The sequence below is a fragment of the Astyanax mexicanus genome, chromosome 25, assembly GCF_023375975.1.
Source record: "Astyanax mexicanus isolate ESR-SI-001 chromosome 25, AstMex3_surface, whole genome shotgun sequence".
Lineage (NCBI taxonomy): Eukaryota > Metazoa > Chordata > Actinopteri > Characiformes > Acestrorhamphidae > Astyanax > Astyanax mexicanus.
Window position 1 is genome coordinate 25,360,283 of NC_064432.1, and position 20,403 is coordinate 25,380,685.

The following is a 20,403-nucleotide window of genomic DNA, read 5'->3' on the forward strand; positions in this document are numbered from 1 at the left end:
AGAGAGAGAGTAAGAGACAGACCCATTTCTTCTTCTTTATTTTGAATTGATCTTGATACAGTCAGATAATGAAACTGCTATTTGTTACACAGACTGTTGAGTCTTGATTGATTGATTATTTCTGAATAAAGTACGTTTCAGTGTTCAGTTCCTCCAAACCCCTGATTCTGTAGCTCCATATCTCCAGTGGAAAACAGGGTTTTGGGTTTTGTGGTTTAGCTGGGTCACTAATCTATAAGTAAAGGTAAAGCTGTGTAAAGTTGATAGGTCTGGTGTTTTCTCTGTTGGTTTGTCTGCAGGAGTGTGGCTCTCGGCCCTGTCTGAACGGCGGCTCCTGCGTGGACTTGCTGGATAAATACGCCTGTATCTGTATCCAGGGCTACAGCGGTAAACACTGTGAGCTGGACCTGGACGTCTGCCTGCAGAAGCTCTCTAACTTCTCGCTCTGCTTTAACGGCGGGACCTGCGTGGACGGCCCGGGGTCCAATTTTACATGCAGGTGAACAAACGCTTCACCGTCGTCTGGATCACTGATTTATAAACGCCTGTAATTGCTTTCTCCTCCAGTCTGGAAACATCTGGTCTTAGCTTCGGTCGTGTTTAATCACCGCTCCGTACGCCTCGTCCTAATTCCTCAGGCCTTTCGAGAGGGCAGCGTACATCCCAATCTATTTCCCTGCCTTCTCTCCAATTAAACGTCTGCTGGGTTGCCAGAGTGATGATTATGAAGCAGCTGCTGCGGTGCAATCGTTTAAGTGTGCTGGAGTAAAACGGCACCGTGGCGTGTATCCGAACTCGCCCAGTACTCCCTCATTACGGCCTTTTAGCCATAACAAAATATCCTCAGGGGATTGATTCCTTCCCCTCTGTCCAGACCTGCTGATTAGCTAAGCGCTAATGCTGTCTGCTGTTCCCCCGTCGCCACACAAATACAGATATCTGAAGACCGGGGGGACGCGTCGTCCATCCGAATAAAACCATTACGATATTTCCCTCAAACATAAAACTGAAATCCTTCCCTCTCCACTTTTATACCAATAATGTTGAACGATCGGTAGTGCTTACCAAAGCACTACCGATCGTTCAACAACCACCTGTAGCACACATCTAGCTAGAATCACCTGAAACCACCTAGCAACACCTTAGCAACCAACAACTTCACCATAACGTCATCAAGGAATCTCCTAGTAGCAACTAAATGTTAGCAACTGCCTTAACATCACGTTAGAAAGTGCTTGTCAGAACACAAGTTACCATAGCAACCACATAATGAATCATTAGCAACCACAAAGTCCTTAGTGACCAACAGCTATACCAGTAGGCCAATACCTCAGCAACAGCCTAGCAATGCCTTAGCATCCAACAGCCATACCAGCAGAGCAACGCCTCAGCAACAGCCTGGCAACGCCTTAGCAACCAACATCAGCTATACCTGCAGAGCAAGGCCTCAGCAACAGCCTAGCAATGCCTTAGCAATCAACAGCTATACCAGCAGAACAACGCTTCAGCACCAGCCTAGTAATACCTTAAAAGTCAGCTACCCACAGCCTTAGCGACAGCCTTAGCAACCAACTGTTAACATAGCAAACACATAATAAAATATTAGCAGCTACAAAGCAACCAACAGCTGCAGTATAGTAACACCTTGCCAACCGCAGATAAAAACCTCAGCAACAGCCTAGAAACACCTAAGAAACTAACTGCCTACTAGCAACCACCATGTATACCATAGCTACATCTATTAGCAGCTTAGCAACTACAATATAGTAATTAGATTAGTAGAATTAGTAAAAGCATTAGAACCCTCCCACCTCTACCCTAGCAACCAGCAACACCTCAGAAACACTTTAGCCACCTTTCAAAATTGCTCTGCATTTTTTATTACTTTAATTTAGAAAATTCACATTTCTCTTTATTATTATTTTCTGTTTTAATGTGAATTTTACATTCATTTTAAATAATCTTAATAAAGTGCCTTTTAATATATTGACATATGCGTATTTATCAAAGGCTTGAGCCCGTATCCATAGAAACACGACACAAGCTTCATCCTATTTCCCTAAAATTGCATGTTGGGTACTATCTGTGTGTAAATGATGGGACAGCACAGCGCAGTGATACTCCTGCAGAATGCTCTGTACTCCTGGCCTCAGACTCTCAGGCTTGCTGCAGGCATGGCTGTGAGACGGGCGTCTCGCTGCGCACCCAGAAGCCCTGGGGGTGAGTGTGGAAACAGCAGTGCTGTGTTTCATCACTGTTAGCAGTCTGTTCTGTCTCACTTCCTGTCAACACTGACGGTTCTTATATAGTACAGTACAATCTGCAACAGCGCTAACCCTCTGATCCTACACCACCGAAAGATCTGCTCATCTCCGTCTGATCTCTGTCTGATCTCTATCTCTTCCCCCTCTGATGTCTGTCTGATCTCTATCTCATCCCCCTCTGATGTCTGTCTGATCTCTATCTCATCCCCTTCTGATCTCCGTCTGATCTCCATCTGATCTCAGTCTGATCTCCGAGTAATCTCCGTATTATTTCCGTCTGATCTCCGAGGGATCTCTGTCTGATCTCCGTCTGATCTCCGTCTGATCTCCGTCTGATCTCTGTCTGATCTCCGTCTGATCTCCGTCTGATCTCCGTCTGATCTCCGTCTGATCTCTGTCTGATTTCTGTCTGATCTCTGTCTGATCACTGTTAGATCTCGCTCTGATCTGATCTAATAATTAGTTTTGATTTTATTAAATTGAAAACCTCTGGAATATAATGGAATATAACAAGAGGAAGATGGATGATCACAAGCCATCAAACCAAACTGAACTGCTTAAATATTTGCACCACTAGTGAGTAGCATAAAGTTATCCAAAAGCAGTGTGTAAGACTGGTGGAGGAGAACATGATGTGAAGATGCATGAAAAAAAAATGTGATTAAAAATCAGGGTTATTCCACCAAATATTGATTTCTGAACTCCTAAAACTTTATGAATATGAACTTGTTTTTTTCTTTGCATTATTTGAGATCTGAAAGCTCTGCATCTTTACTCATTTTCTGTAAATAAATGCTCTAAATATATAATATTTTTATTTGTAATTTGGGAGAAATGTTGTCTGTAGTTTATAGAATAAAACATGTTAATTTTACTCAAACATAAACCTATAAATAGCAAAATCAGAGAAACTGATTGAGAAACTGAAGTGGTCTGGAGCTGTATATTATACAGTATGTATCTGACTCAGTGCAGTCATATTAATGCGCTGAGTTCACACAGACTGGTGCATTGTTTAAGACTTTAAAATATGCAGTGAAAAAGTGGAGCTGTCAACAAACTGTGATCAAAAGAAGCGAGGCGAGCTCGGTAACGAAGATACCGCAGCGTTAATCAGCGTATTCTTCCCTCCACACGTTATACAATACAGCATTGTATTATACAACACTCACAGCCGCTCAGAAAATAGAATGTAGAAAACAATAACCGGCGTCTGCAGCAAACACTGCTGCTGTATCAAGGCCTGTAGAGCTCTGGATCTTCTCACCCACGTACTCAGAGCCTCTCAGAGCGTTCTGAGGGCTGAACCAGGTTCTCTGCTGCAGGTACAGGTGGGTAAAGGTGGTCTTACTGTGATACACTAACTTATTATTCACACCTGTTTCTCATAAATACAAGGTGTAGAACGTGTTCATGCAGAACTGGCCATATGCCACAATGTATAAATCATGCAATCTTCATTCGTTTCCATAAATTTCTACATATTCCGCCCACGAATAGCACAATCTGAACTACTAAATTAGAATATCATTGAAAAGTTACTTTATTTCAGTAATTCAGTTGAAAATGTGAACCTCGTATATCTTATATAGATGTATTACACACAGAGTGATCTATTTTAAGCGTTTATTTCTTGATGATTATGGCTTACTGCCAATGAAAACCCAAAAAGTGTGGGCAGTGTGCCAAGTCCTGCTGGAAAATGAAATCCACGTCTCCATAAAAGTTGTCATCAGCAGAGGGAAGCATGAAGTTCTGTAAGATTTTGTGGGAAAACAAAACTGCACTGACTTTAGACTTGATAATAAAACACAGTGGATCAACACCAGCAGATGACAGACATGACTCTCCAAACAAACCATCACTGATCATCAGTACATTTTACATTTCATTTGAAGTAAATCAGGGGATCAGAGTCTGGAGGAAGAGTGGAGAGACACACAGTCCAAACTGCTCGAGGTCTAGTGTGAAGTTTCCACCAATCAGTGATGGATTTCATTTTCCAGCAGAACTTGGCACACTGCCCACACTGCCAGAAGTACCAATTGGTCTTAATATAATATTCTAATTTTCGGAGACACTGATTTTTGGGGTTTTCATTGGCTGTAAGTCATAATCATCAACAATAAAATAAATAAACGCCTAAAATAGATCACTCTGTGTGTAATAAATCTATATAATGTATGAGTTTCACATTTTTAACTAAATTACTAAAATAAAATAACTTAAAGATATTCAAATTTTTGTGATGCACCTGTAGCAAATTTGCATTTAAAAATAATTCATTCCGGAGTTTCCGTGAAGATACGCAGATACTATGGCATGTGTGCTATGAAGCTCAGGGGGATGTGGGTCATGCAGCAAGACAACGACCCTAAGCAGACAAGTCATTCCTTTAAACATCGGTAGATAAAAGAAGACAATAAAGTTAATGTTGCGGAATTTGAATCAGTTCCACAACATTGTTCCACAACAAGGGGACATATAAAGCTTTGAGACTACTTACAAATGATGAGTTTCTTTGATTTGACCCAATTGAAAACCTCTGCAATATAATCAAACGGAAGGTGGATGATCACAAGTCATCAAACTAAAAACTGAACTTCTAATAACTAAGTTATCCAAAAGCAGTGTGTAAGACTGGTGAAGGAGAACATGATGCCAAGATGCTTGAAAAAAACTGATTAAAAACCAGGGTTATTCCACCAAATATTGATTTCTGAACTCTTAAAACTTTATGAATATGAACTTGTTTTCTGCATTATTTGAGGTCTGAAAGCCATTTCTCATTTTCTGTAAATAAATGCTCTAAATGAGAATATTTTTATGTGGAATTTGGGAGAAATGTTGTCTGTAGTTTATAGAATAAAACAACAATGTTCATTTTACTCAAACATAAACCTATAAATAGCAAAATCAGAGAAACTGATTCAGAATAGGGCTCTTATTTTATGTGATTAGGGAGTAAAAATTAACGTATACCTATTTAAAATAGGATATCTTAATTTCATACATTACGTCTCATATGTTTTACAGAGCGTCAGCGTCAGCCGAGGAGCGTCAGTATCAGCGCTCATCTCATCGTTTGCAGTCAGATAATTGAGGCCCATCTTCATCGTTTGAAGAGACGCTTTAATGTTGGCTGTTTTCTGACAAACTTTTCACTAATGAGGTGTTTCTCAGCTTGAGCACCATCTGGGAGGTACAGCTTCCACCAGCTTACCGGACCATATGTCTCCAATTCCGTCCCCCCCACCTTCTTTTTGAGCTTTCTCCGGCTCTGGCAGGCTCGCGGCTGTGGCGCGACACGTCGTAACCGCTCTCTTTCATCTTCATTCAGGAGGAGAGAGAGAGTTTATTTTGACAGGCTGGCTCTTCTTCCCGCGCTCTTTAACGCCGGGTCTCTTTGCCGCAGGTGTCCGGCGGGGTTCGCGGGGGATTTCTGCGAGGTGGACGTGAACGAGTGCTGCTCCGAGCCATGCTTCCACGGAGCCATCTGCCAAGACCTCATCAACGGCTACCGGTGCCACTGCAGACCAGGTGAGCCACCTTCACTCCAGCTCCCATTCATCCAAAGACAAACAATTATGCATATATACAGGACCAGTGAAAAGTTTGGACACATGATTTTAAAATGTTTGTAGATCATCAAAATTATCAAAGAAAACATAGGGATTTAGTCACCTGGAATTCAGTCTTTCAGTTAACAGCTGTGCCTTGTCAAGAGGTTTTACCTCCTAATGTGTTTGAGAGCATCAGTTGTGAAGTTGTAAAGAGGTAGAGTTGGCAATAACTACTCAACTAAGTAAAGAAAAAAAACTTGAGTCAATCCAAAAAGAAGAATTTTAAGAACTTTGAAAGTATCCCAAAATGCAGGCGGCGCAAACAACATCAATACTGATGAAACTGGCACTCATCAGGGCCAACTAAAGAAAGAATAGAAGCACAAGAGTTACGTTTGTTGAACAGGATATTATTAGTGATAAAGTGACTATGTTTCCCTGTGTTCTTTAATAATCTGGATCACTTCACTATTCATTTACAAAGTAATTAAAATTAAAAAAGAAGATGTCCAGGTAGCTGCGCTGTTAAAATAGCAATCTGCCAAACTCAGAACTCACCTGACTCTTAAAGGGAATGATGAGCAAGAGACACTCTGATTGGCTTATTTCACATAAGGCCCAAAATGAATTAACCACACCCATGATTGATTAAGAGAATTAGTACATGACTGAGGTGTACTTTCCCTGTCATTATGATAGCAAAGACACTAAATCAAGCTGCGTGGTGCACGGTTGATAGATGTTGGCCTATAGATCACTAAAATAGGACCCCCTTAGCTTGTTTTAAGAAATGTTGTTTCTACGAAAAAACGGTGTTTAAAAACTCCAGCAGCACTGCTGCAAAAATAAGTCTAACACTAATATTGACCTAAAACTTTTAAAAGGTAAGGTTAGGGTATAGGTTTAGAGTTCAATGTATAGAATAATTTACATTTAACTAAGATTTCTGTTGCATTTAATGGACATTTAGGTGATGTGAATTGAGCATCTGTGGGGCATCATCAATAACGGTGTTCTTTTACAAAATTGATCATTTGGATTCAAACTAGGCAATTTTTTTGTTTGTTTATACAACCACCTGTTTTTGGATATTTAAGAGATGTTATGGTTAATTATTTATTTATTTTAAATTATCGTCTACAGAGTAAAAATGAAGGTTGAACCATTTTTTCTTTGCTGGTGTTCGAAAAATCACTTACATGCACCCACCCCTCCCTGCCCCGCCCAATCCCCCTCGGGAGTAATTCACTCTGTAAGGTTACTGAGGCAGACTTAGTCCTGCCAGAACATTAAAATGCATTCAGCTCCTGCGCGAGAGAGAGAGTGAGAGAGAGTGAGAGAGTGCGCAAGAGCACGAGTTTGTACGAGCCCCCGAATCCAGCGCGCCAAATCAATGTAGAGTAACTCCATTGATATTCACTTCAGAGTGGGGGAAAGGAGAGAAAGTGGAGCGAGAGAGCGAGGGGGGGGGGGGGTGACTGGCGCTCTCTCGCTCTCTCTCTTTTCATGCCACTCTGTTTTTCTTCTTCATCTCTTTCGTTTTTTTCCTCACTTCTCTTTTTTAACATCTTGTTCCTGGCAGGTTGGACAGGCCTTCACTGTGAGGATGACATTAATGAGTGCCTGCCGCAGCCGTGCGACCAGGGGATGTGCATCCAGAACCAGCCGGGCCACGGCTACACCTGTTTCTGTCGGCCTGGATTTGTGGTGAGCGCCTCTTCCTCCTCCTCCTCCTCCTCCTCCTCTTTTTCTTCTTCCTCCTCTTCGTCTTCTTCTTCCTCTTCCTTCCTCTTGATCTGGTCTGGAAGATCTTTAGATGATAAATATCTGTTTGGCCTTTTCTCGTGCACAATCGCAGTGGCTGATTATTTATGCCTTATAATTAATTAATTAGTTAATTGATTAATTAAACAATTACACTTTTTTGTTTCTTTACCTTGTGTTAGAATGTCTGTGCAGAAGCAGATCATCGATATAGATAATAATCACAGTGATGATAAACCCACAGAACGTGCAGTCACATTCCACAGAGGAGGAGCTGCATCTGTGGTTGAAGACCCACCCAAACATGTCTGTCTATCTGTATGTCTGTCTTTGTCTGTCTTTCTTTCTGTCTATCACTTCATCTCTCTCCCAATCTCTTTCTCAACCTCTCTTTCAAAATCTTTTTTTTAAATCTAACAAAATCTCTCTCAATGTCTTTCTATCTCTCGATCTCTCTCAATCTAGCTCAATGTCTCTTAAAATCTCTCCTTCTCAATCTTTCTCAATATTTCTCTTTCAACCTCTGAATCTCTAAAAAAAATCTTTCTCAATCTCTCTCTTAAACTCTCGATCTCTTTTAATCTGTCTCTCTCTTAATCTCTCAATCTTTCTTTCTCAATGTCATTTAATCTATCTCTCTCAATCGCTTTCTCTCAATCTGTCTCATTCCCTATAAAAAATCTCTTTCCCAATCTCTCTCTGTCAAATTCTCTCTCTAAAATCTGTTTCTCCCAGTCTCTCAATCACTCTTTCAAAATCTCTCACTCTCTCTCTCAGTCTCTCCTAATTTATTAGTCTCTCTCTTAATCTCTATCTTAATCTTTAGCTCAATCTCTCCCTTTCAATTTCTCTAAAAATCTCTCTCAATGTATCTCAGAAACTCTCTTTTTCTTTACTCTTTCTCAATCTCAATCTCTTTTTTTTAATGTCTTATCTCTCAATCTCTCTCTTGCAATATCTCTCTCAATCTCTCAAAATTCCCTTCTCAACCTCTCTCTCTCTCTCTCTTTCTCTCTCTTTCTCTTTCTCTCTCTGTTTGAACTGGGCTGTGAGTGGTCTTTCTCTGGTTGTCATCTGCTGTGTAATTTCGGTGTGAAACGCTGTGATTTATAAAACCCCTCTTACTCCTCGGTCTGTCTGTCTGTCCGGCGGGTTAAAGCTCTCGCGCACTTACCGACCGGACCCCCGACGCACCCCCCTCCGGACCCCCTCTCTCACTCCCAGTCTAACAGTAGTGTTACTGTGTGTGCAGGGCAGGAACTGCCAGTATAATTATGATGACTGTCTGCTCCAGCCGTGTCCTGAGGGCTTCTTCTGCGTGGACGGGATCAACACGGTCAGCTGTGTTCCTGTGGAGACTGATGGCGTCTCGGTCCCGCCGCCGTGGGGATTTACTCCCGGCGTTCCCACCATTCCCAGCTTTCCCAGCTTTCCCATCACCGTATCGCCAGTGGACGACCTGCTCGAAGTCCAGCATTCAGAAGGTAGGCCGGAGAAGTTCGAAAACTGATCAAGCGTAACATAGCACAGGACCAACACAGAGAAGCTGCTATTATTTGGGCGCTATCTAGTGAATACATTAGTGCCCATTCCATCAGTAGTGAAATTACACCTAACATAAACTTTAACAAATAGTAAAATTATATATAACAAATTATATATATATAATGGTTTTGACCAATGACTAGCCATGTGTGAACCTTAAGCACTAATACTAGTTTTATAGGACTCAGAATCTGGTTTATGCAACATCAAATAGACATTTTTCCTAAGTTTGACCTCCAATAACTCTAAAATGCTACAGTAAAATCAATTGATACTTATACTATTAATAGTATAGAAAGGCTTCTTCATGTAATGTAATGGTGTCATTTCATTACATCTTGATTTGCAGCTTTTATAAGACCCTAAAATCAGTTTTATGCACAACTGAATAGACATTTTTGCTAGATTCGACCTCCCATTAGTTTAAATTACTACAGTATCATCACTTAAAACATAAACCTTTTAATACATGACAAAAAGATATTTACTACTTTAGTGGTGTGATATGAAAATCATTTGTTTTTTATGTTTAATAGGAGTCTAAACTGTGGTCTATATACAACCAATTTTCCTGTTTTTACCATCCCATTAGTTCAACTTACATTTATTGAAACATACATAATGAATATTATTACAAATGTTCTTCAAGTATTCAGTGATTTTAATTGATAATACTTTGATTTTCTTATTTTATATGAGTCTAAATCCTGCTCTATATACAACCAAATAGACATGTTGTCTAATTTTGCCATCCAATAACACCAAATTCCTACAGTAGAACAATTTGAAATGAAACATGATTAACACTAGAACGTGTTTTTTAGAAAAGCAATGGTTTTAGTTGATAACACTTTGATTTTTCTCTTTAATCAGACTTTAAACTGTGGTCTACGCATGACACAATATGTAAAATATAGTGGATTTAACCTGAAAACAAGAGAAAACTCCTTTTTAAAGTGTTTCACTGTTCTATAGATGGGTAGTAGTTGTGTTCCTGGTGTATATGTGTTGATTAGAGCTGGTTAAATGATATTTATTCAACTGTTTCTCCCCCAGCTCCGCTGTGCACACGACTACTGTAATACACAGTTTAGATGTGTACCAAATATGTTACTTTTGTGTTGCTTAAATCTATTGACATGAATTACTCATTTTTTTATTTTAAATTTGTTGCTATTATGAGTTTTTACGAGCAATTCCAGCGTCTAGTTGTCCGATTTTGGCTCCAGCACCTTATAATTCCAATATAATTTTAATGTGGACATGGTCTCTACATACTATAGGCCATATAGTGTATATATAATACTTTTTAGAGTTTATTTTACATTCCAAACACACTATTGTTTTTTTCTACCGTCCTTTAATATCTTAATGTAATTCCCATTCGCCCCAGTGCACCTTTACACACTCTTGGCATTCCCTCAAGCAGCTCTATGAGGAGCCACCTGGGAAGCGTTTTCAGCAGGCTGGAGAATGTTCTGCATACGTTCAACACTTGTTGGATGCAGTTCTTTCATGCTGTGAATCTCCTGTTCTACCAACATCCCAAAGGGGTTCTGCTGGATTCAGATCCAATGACTGGGAAGAACACTCACTGAAGAGCTCAGAGCACACAGTCACGTTCTCCAAACCAGTCTGAGATCACTTCTGCTGTGTGTGACAGTGCTTCGTCATGCCACGTCTTCAAATCACTATTTTCTAATCTAATTGTAATCTTTATCTCCACATTTTTCTTTATTTTCACCCTAGAATTCAGTTTTTAAACCTGATTTCTTCTGCTCTATGGTTTATTATGGATGCACAATGCAACATAAATATTATTATTACCGTATTTTTTGCACTATAAAGCACGCTTAAAATACTTTTTTAATTTTCCCCCAAAAATTGTCAGTGCTTCTTATAATCCGGTGCTTTCTATGTATGAATTCTATCAGTCAGGTATTAAGGAGCAGTAAAGCCACTCTGCTGAAGTACAGAGTTATACAGGAGTTTTAAGTTTAGTTCTCCAGCACCGAGACTGGAGCAGCATTAGCATTAGCCGCTAGCCGTGCTAAGCTTTGGCTGTTCAGAGGTGAGTATATCGGACTGTAGTCTGCGGGTTTACTGTGTTGTTTAAAGAATCTACTTGGGACAAACACTAGAACCCCAGTGTAGCACAGTCAGCGGCATTAGCTGCTAACTGTGGCTAGCGCTAGCGGTTAGCTGATAATGCTAATTCTGCTGCACACAGCCTTAGTGGAAATCTGTAAATCAAAGCTTACTGTAAATAAACAGAAGCGCTTTACTTACCAAAATAAACAGTAGATTAACATCCAGCGCTCGTTTGACTTCGTTTGAAAATCTATTTTTAAGAATTACAGTTTTATTTGGTTTTGCCTGCTATGTTATAAGAAAAACACCCCTGTTCCTTACTGTTGTTGCATAGATTTGTGTCAGAAGTGGTTCATACAGTGTTGGGTTTAAATCCCACCCACTAGATAACAGCATTTTAGTCTGTTGTTAGATCCCACTGTTTTGATTGGATAGAAAGTAAACCTTTTTTATTTTGATTTTATAAATACAGTATGATGGCATGAACATTGATTAAATTTTTTCGAAAGTCTTAAAGAGTTTTAAAACATTAACCAGATAGCCCTCTCTAGAGTGCGTCCATTTCCATATAAACTATTTACTATCTTACTTAAGCTGCTTTTATTGTTTAATTTTAAGCGATATAATCCAATCTATTGGCGCATAATTACAATCATTTGAATTGTATCGCGATTTGTATCATGTCGCCAAGTTTTTACGAACACACAGACCTACTTTTCTATTAAATAAAATGGAGTTAAACCAGGAAATCCAAGCTATACACAGTTTTTGGTGATTAATTGCACTGTAAAGGCTTTAAAGCACTGCTGTATTCATCACGTCTCCTTCCGCTTACTTCATTTCACCCAATTATTGCTCCTTCTTAACGAATGAAGAGCAAGTTCTTGTCTTTTCAGTGAACCTGAGTAATTATTTTCCCATACGGACACGAGCCAAAGCAGAGTTCTCGCTTTTCTGAGGAGACAAAGAGCTATTATATTATGTAAATCACATGCTGTTTGTTCAAGCTTTGAATTTAGACATTGTTGGGATTACTTTTCCTCACTCTGGGTTGGGTTTGTGGTATGGGCGCGTGTGGATAGCTGTGGATGGACTGCGTATTGTAGCGCTGCCTGCTGAACGGCGAAATCCTTTAATCCTTTAATTTAATTGTTTTCAGTAATTAGTCCCATCAGTTTTAGCGTTATTATTTTTCTCTTGCTTTGAGGCTGCAGTATCCTGCCAGCGCTCAAGCGGCTTCAGCCAGTCATCGAGGGAGGGGTGTCTTTAAAACCCAGCGGAGCGTTGCAGCTTAGCGGATAATCAGCGAATAATAAACGAGGAAATGTGTCAGTCAGTCAGTCACGTTACGCTTGAAAAGAACCTGATTCCGGTTCAGATGAAGCAGCTTTATCTGATTTCTGCCTCTGCCTCATTGTCCTCGTAAAGCGTAACGCGTTCTCTCGTAGCTGCAGTATCGACACGCTGTTAAATAACCTGTAAACAAGGAAATTCAGGTTCAAACAGAGACCGGCGGCTCATAAATCACGTATATTGAGATGTAGATATTACATACTGTCAGTGGAGTCTGGTGAAAGGTATGAAATCTGATTAAAAAACAACCTGTAAGCAAAACTGAGCCAAACTTAAAATATATCCCCTAACGGCAACTTCAGGGCCCAAGCGTGAACATACAAGAAGAGACAACTCGGGGGAAGTCTGTATAAGTATAAGTTATTTTGTGTCTGTAATTGATTAATAAATATGTTAATTGCTTCTTGGCATTTATACTCTCCAGCAAATCCATCTGAAAAATAAAACCCTTAGAATTTGATTCAGCCAACATGAAAATATCTGCATTGATTTTCGTGGGGGACAAATGTCAGCCGTAGGAATGCGAGGCAGTTCCTGAACCGAGCGCTCGGGTCCTGGTGTTATTCTTCTGGAAGTGTATCTAAGATTGTGCGAGTTATTTAAGTTGAAGCAAAAATCAATAGAGTCTGCAATTACATCTCAAACACAATTCCAGTATGAATCTGAACGCCGTGCTGGAGTTCCACCATCATGAATTCTTTACCAAAGCACATAAAATATATAAAACACACACAAAACTAACTAAAACAAACATGCATATTAAGAGTGTACCAAATTCTCTCTTATGCATCTTTTACTTTTGCTTGTTTTGTTTTATTTATGCATTGTTAATATCATGAAATGTTGGAACATTGACTTGAAATCTGGTGGAAACCTCTATTAGGAGGTAGAGATGGGACCGATCCGATACAATATCGGTATCGGGGCCGATATTGACGTAATCCGACGAATCGGTTATCGGGCGGGCGCTGCCGATCCACTTACCGATCCATATTCCAGTCCAAAGCTTGAGCTGAACAATAAACCCGCCATAACGTTAACACAAAACGCATCCCTGATCAGGATTCCAGTTTAACAGTTTACCCTGAACCCCCAGCAGCTTCAGTCTGCGGCTGACTGAGTAACTTTAGCTGTTTATCTACAAAAAAAAGTCCATTATCTGGAGAGTTTTCACTTTGGAAACGCTGTACAGCAGAACGGTACACGTAAAGTCAGCGTCTGAGAGGTAAACAGATTAACACCAGCAGTCTGTTAGCCTAGCTAGCATTAGCACTGAACTGACAGCAGCTGCATTCCGGTGTTGTGAAGGTATTATAACTACAGACTGGAGTAAACTATATTCATAATCCACGTATCCTATAAAACCACATCATCTACAAACACTAACCAGCACAAACACACCCATCTGTTATTAAAAAACAGTCATTAATTTAGTTCGGAAATACAGTTAGCATTGCCACTTAGCCGTTAGCCATCTCCATTAAGATCTGCAGTCTGTTAGCCTAGCTAGCAAAATCATTCCGGCATTGTGAATGTAATAAATAACTATCTTAAGTGAACTACAGCCATAATCCACATCTAATATCAAACCACAGATCCTACCAACCCTAACCAGCACTAAGAAATCAATCTGTTATTAAAAAACAGTGATCAATTTAGCTCGGAAATACAGTTAGCATCGCCAGTTAGCCGTTAGCTATTGCAGCTAATCCTCTACGCTACCTGTCAAAATAAAAGTCTCCTGCACAACCGTTGCAAAAAATGCCCTGAATTTAATATTTAACGTATTTAATATTTTACTTTTTTTTATATTTAATAAAAATTCAAACATTTTATTTGAAAGGAAACTATTGTGTAATTGCATATGCAGTGTGTCAAATAAATGACTTTTGAATGCATTTACATTAAATGCACCTATGGACACTCTTAAAAGGGCTGTGTGGTCTGTTTCAGCCTCATTATTTAACCTTAATCATAGTACTATTAATAAACTAAAAGTATCGGTATTTGTATCGGTATCGGATCGGAGCTGAAAAAAGTGTATCGTCCCATCACTATTAGGAGGTTCAACTCATCCCCAACTCCTCAACTAGTCTCCAACTAATCCCAAATGCTACAACTCACCCCAACTAATCCCCAACTCCCTAACTCATCCTCAACTCTACAACTAATTTCCAAATCAGCCCTAAATCTCCCAACTCGTCCCAAACTTATCTCCAACTCTTAAACTCCACAATTCTCCAACTCATCCCCAATTTCCAAACTCGTCTCTTACTCTCCAACTCACCCCCAAATCTCCAACTAATCCCCAGCTGTCCTGCTTATCCCCCACTCCTCATTTCACCCCTACTCTCCAACTAATTTATTTAATGTGCTTGTTTCTTGAGCTAACCCCCAACTCATCCTCAACTCTCCAACTCATCCCCAACTCTCCAACTTATTTATTTCATGTGCTCTACTCTCTGACTAACCCCCAACTCTTCAGCTCATCCCCAACTCTCCAACTAATTCCCAACACATCCTCAATTCTCCAACTCATCCCCAACTTTCAAGTCACCCCAACTAATCTCCAACCCATCCCCAGCTCTCCAACTAATCCCCAACACATCCTCAATTCTCCAACTCATCCCCAACTTTCAAGGCACCCCAACTAATCCCCAACCCATCCCCAACCCTCCAACTAATCCCCAACACATCCTCAATTCTCCAACCCATCCCCAACTCTCCAACTAATCCCCAACACATCCTCAATTCTCCAACTCTACAACTTATCCCCAATCCTCCAAATAACCCCTAACTCATCAGCAACTCTCCAAGTCATTCCCATTTACCAATTTCAAATATATTTGATTTTTCCAATTGAATGTTTTATGTCCATTATCTGCTCCAGGGAGTCCCATTCTATTGGCAGTTTCTTCTTCTTGACAGGGAATAGACAAGCTTTATTTGTGCATTTGCACATCAGCAATGGGTTCTTAACCTAAATTGTCCAGAGGAGGGTCCACATACTTTTGGACGCATGGTCTTCAGTTCCTTTACAGTGGTCAACAGAACCTGGAGCAGATGGATCAATTTCATCATCAGTAACGGCTACATAATAAAGAAGAGCGTCTGCTTCTGAAGGACATCCCTCAACACTTCAAAGCTCTTTCATTGTCAGTGTCCTGCGAGTTCTGTTTGTTCCGGTACAGACGAGTCTTTCAGAAGACCAGCCTGAAGCTCCATATCTGTAATGAGATGGTCCTCCTGCACCTGCTACATATACTCCTCCTCCATACATGAGCTTTCCACAGTCTTCCTTTCATCCGCACCACCACACCTGGGGCTACGACCCGACACGTGGTGCTTGTAGCAGTCAGTGAACTGGTCCCTCGTTACCGTTTAAGATTTTGGGGTCAGATCTCCTTTAAATGTTGCAAGATATTGCAATATGTTTTCTTAATTTCGTTTGATACAATATATAATTCAGATATGAAAAAGAAACAGTATTAAAGCCATAACCTGTGGTGTACATCTGCCAGACTACAATAGTCTATAGTGTTCTGCCCTTTGTGCTCAGCTTGAATGCTGTGAACTGGCTGCAATCACTACCCTGTAATGAACATCATTCAGTAATATATATATATATATATATAGCATTTAATTTTTTTTTTTTTTTTTTACTCAGGTTATTTTATAATAAAGTTTGTTTGATAATCTGAGAAATGAACATATAATAAAGAAATGTAAAAACATAAGAAATCTGCGAGGGTAGAAATCTGTATATTGGTGGAAACTACCAATAAAATAGGACTCCCTGGAGCAGATAATGAACGTTAAACCGCTCAATTGGAATGATCAAATGGGTTTGGAATTGGTCAATGGAAACGAGTTGGAGGGTTGGGGATGAGTTGGAGATTAAGGGATTAGTTTTTTTGACCTCTTGGATAAGTTGTCCATGGCCTTTCAGAATAATTTAGGTCGGATGGCCACTCCTGGGAAGGTTCACCAGTGTTCTGTTTTTTTTTTTTTTTTTTTTTTTCTCCATTTGTGAATAATAGCTCTCACTATCATTAGCATTTAAACATTGTTTTTTTTAGAGTAGATTTGTTCATTTAAAAATAAAATAAAAAATCAGACAAAATAAAATGATTATTTAATACTATTTACAAAGTATCCAAATTTTCTTTTATTTTGTTGTATTTTACAAAAAAAACTCTTTACAATGAAATGCAAGTACACTATATAAAGAAGAAAGAAGGAGGAAAAATATTAGAAACATTTTCTATGATATGCATATTTTTTGTGCAAACATACCCATAACACACAATTTTAAGGCATTCATTTTTATATATATTTATTCAGGTTATCTTTGTCTAATGTTAAAGTTTATTTGATGTAATAAAAATGTGAATATAAACAAAAATGCAAAAACATAAGAAATGATACCTTTCATGGTACTCTATATATTCTATCGTGATAAATATCGATATCAAATTATTGTCCAGTTCTCTAACGCTAACGAGTGGGCACGGCTGAGTCGTTAATTAACGGTTCTCTTCAGTTCGTTAGCCCTGCGGTCAGTCCGCCCCGCCCTCGTCAGCTTGATGAAAACACAACTCGACCACAGTGCCGGTTCCACACATCTGCAGCCGCAGCGCGGCGTGGGATAAATACCGATAGCATTGCGGAGCGACTAACGAGGTCTCATGAATGTGTCTATGTAGGTCGCTCTCTAAAAACATCCAGTGCCCTAGGTGCAGCTAAGAATAGCATCAGCGCGAGGCTCCGAGTTAAAACCTCCTCTTTGCTCTTTGTGCGATCACCCTCGGCTCCGCTACCTACCCGACACGCCGGGCACCCAACCCACTTCAGAACCAGAGAGAGAGAGAGAGAGAGAGGAAAAAGAGGAATAAAGACTTATAGCACTTATTTCACTCCTCATCTATCATCATCTTACAAATGAGAATAGAATATAATAGAGATATAGACGGGTTGGCGTTGTCGGCAGGATTTAGGCACTTTGCAGTTGGAAAGCGTGAGAATGTGATTTTGAGGTAGTGGGGTGATAGTTAAAGAAAAAAGGTCCTTATACTGTAAAAAAGAATGATTTTTTTGTAGTTTTTCTTGCATTTTGAAAATGTTGCAATTTTGTGAAAATGTTATGTGCAATTGAAATAAATGCATGTTTTAGATTAGATTTGTTCATCTTTAATTTGAAAAGTATCCAAATTGTTGTTCTATTTAGTTTTATTTTACATAAAAGCACTGTTAATTTTATATATGCACTTTCTACTTAAATGCAAGTGCACTTAAAAAAAAAAAATAGGAAAAAAAACCTATGATGTGCATATTTATTGTATAAACGTACTAATAACACAAGTATATGACATTCATAAGGCATTATAAACATGGATATAATTATTTATGAGAATGTGTAACACATTATAGTTATGTTTATTCGGCAAATAGTAAATAAATAGTGATTATAATGCACAAGAAGCTGTGTTTGTAAATAAATTACATTACTCAAAACAAAATTTCTAAAAAAAAAAATAATAAAAAATAAAAATAAATAAAACAAGCAAAAAAAAAATTTTTTTTTTCTCTGTATTTTTTTTATTTAAATGTTATTTTAAATGAAAATGTTCATGGAACACATACATTTGTTTTAACAACTAATTAGAATTAAACTAAAAAACTAATGTAGCAAGGTTATGTTTTGTAATTTGACACAAAAGTACAGTTAGAGTAAAGAAAAGGAGAAAAAAGAGGAATAAAGACTTTTATGTCTTCTTCCTTCAAATGAGAGTGTTAAAAATAACGCTTCATGGCAAGGGTACATTAATTAACTTTAATTATGTCAGATGTCTCAACTAATTATTAATTGACACTAGTTAAGACTTTAATTACTATTACAGCATTTTTTTTAAATTTACAACATTTTTAAAGATTAATCATGTCTAAACTAGTGTCAGTTATTAATTAGATATATTACTTTATCATTGCGCATTACTGTTTAATGCTGTTATTTTTACATTGTGGGCAGGATTTATACTACAGTAGTTGGTATTTTAAAGCATGGAGTCGGTTTTGTCGTTTTTACAATATAATTCCAGTATTTTTTTCTGTGGAATATCTTATTTAAATTACAAAAATATACTGCTCACTGAAATGTTATTACAATTACAATCTTAACAAAAGTTGAACAAAAATCTGTTTTTAACAGCTTTTAGCTGACAATTAAAAAAATAGAAACACAACTTTAAGAGGAGCTACAAATGCAATTTGAGGAGGATGACATAATAATGACTGGGATAACATAGCTTCCTCAATATGTGTTAAATCTGCTGGACAAAGATTAAAATTGCTAAACTTAACCCAAATATAATAATCTTGGTGATTAATGTTCCCAGGCTGATTGAAAATCTTTTTGGCACTCTGTATTTAGCTGAAATCTTTTTTATTTAGGATTTTTAAATTGAAACTTGTTCTTTTGTTGCTATGTTTAGTATTTTACCTAAAACTAAACCTAGGAGGAGTTAAGGTGAGCTAAGTAACAAATAGGAACTGTTGTACAAAATCCATGTATGTGCCTCTTTCCATCTTGATAACCTAATAGACAGAATGGAAAAATAAAAACGAAACAAATTTAAGCTACTTTGGCTTTATATATATATATATATATATATTTTTTTTTTTTTTTTTTTTCTTGATAGTTTTTCTGATTTTACTATTTATAGGTTTATGTTTGAGTAAAATGAACATTGTTGTTTTATTCTATAAACTACAGACAACATTTCTCCCAAATTCCAAATAAAAATATTATCATTTAGAGCATTTATATTTACAGAAAATGAGAAATAGCTGAAATAACAAAAAAAAAAAAGATGCAGAGCTTTCAGACCTCAAATAATGCAAAGAAAACAAGTTCATATTCATAAAGTTTTAAGAGTTCAGAAATCAATATTTGGTGGAATAACCCTGGTTGGTTTTTAATCACAGTTTTTTTTTATGCATCTTGGCATCATGTTCTCCTCCACCAGTCTTACACACTGCTTTTGGATAACTTTATGCTGCTTTACTCCTGGGGCAAAAATTCAAGCTGTTCAGTTTGGTGAAGGAAAAGCATGATTATTAAGTGGTCTCTTGTTTTTTATTCCAGTGCTGTATATATAAATGTAGACTGCTGTTTAAAAATACCACTTTTAATGAAAACCTGTTTTGTTCAGTTTCGGTGTAATTTCAGTGCACTTATTTAAAGTTACAATTTATTCTTTTTCAGTTGCCAGGCAAAAAGAAAGACGGTAATCAATTCAGGCTGTTTATTTATGAGTATATTATTAATTTTATAACTTTAGTGCATTCATGAGGTCATATTATATTTTTCTTTTTCTTGTACAGGTCTCATTTTTTGAAATAAGATTTTTTTACTTGGCAGCAACAATAAGCTGGAGTATGAACCGGTCCCGGTGGAGAGGCTGAGAGGGTAAGTGAGGGAATTCTGTTGGGTCTGGCCGGCGCTGGAGCTTAGTGGAGATTAATTACAGCACGAGAGGCCTTTCCTGAAGTGATCACCGCGGTGCACGGAGACCCGCCGTCACCTGCCACCGACAGCGCCGGGAGATTAAATGACATAAACCGTGCCCCTTCAAATCAGCGTGTCGGGAGGGTGGAGTGACTGAGAGCATCTCCTGGCCGGTCACCCGCCGGACAGATCCATTCTGAGCGCTGTCGGCGCGCCGCGGCGGAGACCGGTTTAATTTTCAGCCCGAGCGACAAACCGGCAGACTCACCTAACTGAGGGCTTTTATTTATTTATTAATTTATTTTTTACGCAACGA

General features: G+C 38.5%; 1 protein-coding gene across 6 annotated transcripts in view; it reads left to right on the forward strand.

The window, feature by feature from the left end:
* Positions 1-20,403, forward strand: part of eys (eyes shut homolog) — a 307,886-nt gene that overhangs the window by 161,533 nt on the left and 125,950 nt on the right. For all 6 annotated transcript variants that reach the window (XM_049472628.1, XM_049472623.1, XM_049472625.1 and 3 more), the window contains 4 exons: positions 300-499; positions 5,680-5,804; positions 7,410-7,534; positions 8,844-9,075. In XM_049472628.1, the coding sequence (XP_049328585.1) occupies positions 300-499; positions 5,680-5,804; positions 7,410-7,534; positions 8,844-9,075 (682 nt within the window). The remainder of the gene's footprint in view (positions 1-299; positions 500-5,679; positions 5,805-7,409; positions 7,535-8,843; positions 9,076-20,403) is intronic.